We start from the raw sequence: 5,445 nt of genomic DNA, 5'->3' as shown, positions 1-5,445 counted from the left end.
TTTTTTTTTTTTTTTTTTTTTTTTTTTTTTTTTTTTGCTTGTTTTCTCCCTCTTTTAGTTCATGGATTTCTTTTCTTGGTTACCCTTTAACTGAGGCATAGCTCTTTAATAATCCAGATATTATAAGAAAATATCTCCTTTTCTACTTACTGCCTTGTTTGGATCTTAAGGCCTCTCCTCTCCTTATGTGTGCATTAAAGTGCATTAAAACTTACGCACTTAGATTACTACTGAGATAGGCACACTCCCTAGGGCTTATGCTGCATTAAGTCATGCTTACTGCTCTAGCTTTCAGTTCCCAGTTGAGTTTTGGCTACGGGAGATTTTGCTTACATGTATTGTAAGTAAAATATCTAGGAGTTTTCCAGAGTCTTCCATGCTTAATTCCTCTTTAACACTTCTCGATGGTGATTTCTCTTGGGTGTGTCATACATACATTACCTCTTGAGACTGTTTGTGTTCTTTGTACCTTAGGTAGGCAGGAGCTGATTTTCGGGGGATAATTGGCTCTTGCTTAGGGACACTTTTGGTTTGGTCACAGTTCTAAGTGTCAGCATTATATTATTATCAGTAGCACTTCTGCTGTGTCAAGATATTACTAATCTTGCCTCTGAGAGACTTTTAGTACTATGATAGAGAAAATAATACATTATCAAATTTTTGTTTTCTGTAATACCAATTATGAAGTGTAAAATACTTAAAAGAAGATACTTTTACCTTAATTTTCAACCCAATTACCCTAATTCTTATTTTCCTGTTCTCTTCCTAGGATGTGTGCAGTGTTTGGTGGAATTTATTGTCTTCGCCATTCAGTACAGTGCCTTGTAGTGGACAAAGAATCCAGAAAGTAAGGATGATATAAGTCACCTTCATATATATGTATATATCCCAAACACAGGTGAAAAATGCTGAAGTCAATTTTAAAAAAAAGATTCTTCAAAGATCCTCCTTGGTATTAATAACATATCAACCTTGATTAAAAGTAATTTGTGTTTAGGTCCTCCAGAACAAGAATAGTGAGTTCAGAATATAGAAACTAAATTAATTTCCCTGCAATATGCCTATAGCTCCTGGTCATCCAAGCTTGGAAGACAAATCATTTCAGCTGCCAGGGGGTGGGTGATGAGTGATGTTAGTTTTCCTTGTGGCCTTACCTCCTCTAATTGATTTTCATCAGATGACAACAAAGCCCTCTGTTATTGCATTTTTAAAAATGGAATTCACCTAAAGACTCATCAGATTAATCTCTGCTGATAATGCATGTCACTCCAAGAGAAAAGATTTTAATGAGTTTTTTAGGTAGATTGTTGTCATAAACTATGCTGCCCTCTTACCTGAGGATACATTTTTTACAATAGTATCAGGCCTATAGGCTGCTTTAGGATTGAAATAAGAATTTACCTGTTCTTTAAAAGAGCTGAACACCGTTTGTTTACTGTGTATTTTATATTTCAGTTATAATCACTGGTCTGAATTACACTGGATAAAATATTCTCTGATTTCTACCTTCTACACTGAAACTTAAATATTTTAGATCCAGTTTTAGAGACTGTCTAAATTGCTATGTGTTTTTCTTTTTTGTTACACGTTCTCAACAATCTACTGACCTGTATTTCTTGGATGATTGTTTTTAGGAGTATATAGTTAAATAGTATTTTTGAGGTTATAAAACATTTTAATATTTGAACTGGAAGCTTAAATAATATAAATTTTAAGCTGTTTCTTTCATTTTACAGAAGTTTTGTATCGTCTAAATGACATACAATGTCTCTTAACTTCTTATAGACTAATTGTAGTGAAAAAACTAGTATTTTGAGGTATGGTGAAGAAAATCCTCAACTCTAGAAATATATAATGCTTAGATAGTAAATTTGCTTTAGAAGAGTAATTCTGTAGTGTAACACTGATACATATTTTAAAAGGCTTGTAAAGTACCTTTAGCACTTTTATAGAAGGATAGTACAAAATGAAACGTGATAATTTGCAGAGAAAAATTAATCCCTAAAGACCCAGGATGTTAACATCTTGATTCCTGAAGAACTCTATGGAAGTTAAGGAATAGTTGTCTTTAGACTTCTAGAATCATTTTTCTTTGTGCATTCATTCTGCTACAAGAGTATGTTCCCATGACAGAAAGCCAGATAATGAATTGCTTGTTTGGTGTTTATTTACTTAGATTCTTTTATCCTTGGGGTCCCATTTCAGTCCCATGTGACATGAATAATTTGCATAGCTCATGTTTTTTTTAAAGGTATGCTAGTATAGTAATTGCATTTGTTGAACTAAAAGCTACCTTTTCCTTACCTTTGACTTAGTTTTATGACATGCTCTGAACAGAGGAGCTCTTTTTTATGATCCGGTACAGATTCCCGTTGCAACAGATAGCTGAAAGCTAATGGTCTAGGGACCAAATGAATCTCTAGATTGGTGGTTTTCAAACTTTAGTGTGCCTAAAATTACCAGGTAATCTTGGCAAAATGCAGATTTCTGTTCTTCACCCTCAGAAAGTGAAACTGGTTAATATGCTTAGGGGAATGCAGTAATTTGCAGTTTTAAAGAAAACCCCAAGTGAATCTAGTATAGGAAGTCCTTAGATGACACTGAGAAACACTGATCTATAAGGTAAAATTGAGGGTTTAGTTAAGGGTACTGTGTTCCATGGCAAACTGGGATCTCTAGGTCTTAATTCAGTCTAATCCTTATCAATATGAAACTGCCAGATATACCGACAATCAAATGTGAATTTTAAATAGGAGGCAGACTGCTTCTAAGAATATCTTCATAGAAAGACATGTCTTATTTTGTAACTTCTAAGGCATGAGTAAAGTTTGGGTAGCCCTTGAATGAGAGGAGACTTGGATTTCCATTAGTGCCATGAATGACAGTAGGCAAATCCTTTCCTCTAGACCGGATCCTTTATCTGTAAGATGAATGACATGGACTCTGCAGTCATCTCTGGATCTCCTTCTAGATTTGACATGCTTTGGTTGAGTTATTTAATGCTCTTAGAAAGTACTTGGCTTTTCCTTAATGTTTAGAAATAAATTATCTTAAGATATTTTATATGCTCAAATGTAAGCTATTCTCTCATAATGCATANGCACGTTATGCACATGTACCCTAGAACTTGAAGTATAATAAAAATAAATAAATTAATTTAAAAAAAAAGTGTGTGTTCATTTTCTTTGCCCACTTTTTTATGGGTTTTTTTTTTTTTTTTTTAAATTACTTTAAGTTCCTTATAGATGCTGGATATTAGACCTTTGTCAGATAGATAGGTTGCAAAATGTTCTCCCATTCTGTAGGCTGGCTACTCTGTTGATAGTTTCTTTTGCTGTGCAGAAGCTCTTTAGTTTAATCAGATCCCATTTTCAGCGTTGCTTTTGTTGTGGTTGCTTTTGGCATCTTCGTCATGAAATCTTTGTCCATGCCTATGTCCAGAATGGTATTTACTAGATTGTCTTCCAGCGTTTTATAGTTTGGGGTTTTACATTTAAGTCATTAATCTATCTTGAGTTAATTTGTGCATATGGTATAAGGAAGGGGTCTGGTTTTGATCTTCTGCATGTGGCTAAGCCAGTTATCCCAGCACCATTTATTGAATCGGGAATCCTTTCCCCATTGCTTGTTTTGTCAGTTTTCTCAAAGGTCAGATAGTTGTTCGTGTGTGGTCTTTTTTCTGGGTTCTGTATTCTGTTCCATTGGTCTATGTGTCTGTTTTGTACCAGTACCATACTGTTTTGGTTACTGCAACCCTGTAGTATAGTTTGAAGTCAGGTAGCCTGATGCCTCCGGCCTAGTTCTTTTGCATAGGATTGCCTTGCCTATTCAGGCTCTTTTATGATTCCATATAAATTTTAAATAGTTTTTTTTTCTAATTCTTTGAAGAATGTCAATGGTAGTTTAATGGAAATAGCATTGAATCTATAAATTACTTTGAGCAGTATGGCCATTTTAACAATATTGATTTTCATATGCATGAGCATGGATGTTTTCCATTTGTTTGTGTCATCTCTGATTTCTTTTAGCAGTGGTTTGTAGTTCTCCTTGGAGAGATCTTTCACCTCCTTAGTTAGCTGTATTCCTACGTAGTTTATTCCTTTTGTGGCAATTGTGAATGGGTGATCTTTCCTGATTTGCCTCTCGGCTTGACTGTTGTTGGTGTATAGGAATGCTAGTGATTTTGCACATTGATTTTGTATTCTGAGACTGCTCAAGTTGTTTATTAGCTTAAGAAACTTTTGGCTGAGACTATGGGGTTTCTAGATATAGGATCATGTCATCTGTAGACAAGATAGTTTGACTTCCTCTGTTTCTATTTTGATGCCCTTTCCTTCTTTCTCTTGCCTGATTGCCCTGACCAGAATTTCCAATACTGTGTTGAATAGGAGTGGTGAGACAGGGCATCCTTGTCTTGTGTCAGTATTCAAGGGGAATGCTTCCAGCTTTTGCCCATTTAGTATGATATTGACTGTGAGTGTGTCATAGATGGCTCTTATTATTTTGAGGTATGTTCCTTCAATACCTAATTTATTGAGCATTTTAAACATGAATGGATTTTGAATTTTATTGAAAGTTTTTTCTACATCTATTGAAATAATCAAAGATATTGGCCTGAGATTTTCTTCTTCTGTTTTATCTCTGCCAGTTTTTGGTGTCTGGGTGATGCCAGGGTTTCCAGAATTCTTATGGTGGTTGTTTCTCATCTGTGTGAGCTGGTGTTTAATCTCTGAAGTTGCTGGGTTTTATATTTTTTGATTTCCTTGAAGGTTTATTTGTGATATAAGTTGGGTTTATTTCATTGGTTTCCTTTCTGGGTAATTTCAGGTGGCCAAGGCTCAGCTCACCTGTCCTGGGCTGCATGCTCTAACCCTAGGTGGCTGGGACCAGGCCTGCTGCTTTGTTCTGGTTTATTGAGGGCAAGCACCTGCTGTGCTGGAGAAGGTGAGGTGTTCCCATTCCAATGGCAACAATTCTTCAACAGGGGCTGCTGGCAAAAGTGCTGCAATTGGGCGTGGGAGGCACAGAGTGGGTGCTGTGGCAGCTGGGGCACAGACAAATGTACACCAGCAGGGTGGTGTTGGGCTCCATGGGTGACTGCAGCAATGGTATCGCTGAGGGAGGGGCTCCCAGTGTGTCAGTGGGACTACGGTTGGTTTGTGTGTGCATGGGCACTGATATGGTGGTGGTGGATTCTTATACATGTGGGCCCTGGCAGCGTGGCTTGGGGAGGCTGTGGCTGAGTGCGCACCGTTGAGGGGAGGCTGCAAGTGGATGCTCACTGGTGGAGGTTTGTCTTCAAAAATACACTGATGGGAAGGTGGAGACTGCCAGTCAATGATCTATGACAGTGAACTCTGGCAAGGATTTTGTCAGGGCAGCTGAGGCTGTGCTGCAAGCAGGTGTGGCCAGAGCAGATACCAGCAGATGGGAGGGGGGGGGGGT

General features: G+C 37.3%; 1 protein-coding gene across 1 annotated transcript in view; it reads left to right on the top strand.

Moving 5' to 3' along the window:
• The window catches only part of CHM (CHM Rab escort protein), a 185,383-nt gene that overhangs the window by 118,480 nt on the left and 61,458 nt on the right, over positions 1-5,445 (top strand). The window contains exon 7 of the mRNA XM_017894674.1: positions 770-847. Coding sequence (XP_017750163.1) covers positions 770-847 — 78 coding nt within the window. The remainder of the gene's footprint in view (positions 1-769; positions 848-5,445) is intronic.

This window comes from Rhinopithecus bieti, unplaced genomic scaffold (assembly GCF_001698545.2).
Source record: "Rhinopithecus bieti isolate Rb0 unplaced genomic scaffold, ASM169854v2 scaffold_26125, whole genome shotgun sequence".
NCBI classification, from domain to species: Eukaryota; Metazoa; Chordata; class Mammalia; order Primates; family Cercopithecidae; genus Rhinopithecus; species Rhinopithecus bieti.
The sequence above is the reverse complement of the archived record's forward strand: the minus strand, read 5'-3'. Positions and strand labels throughout refer to the sequence as shown.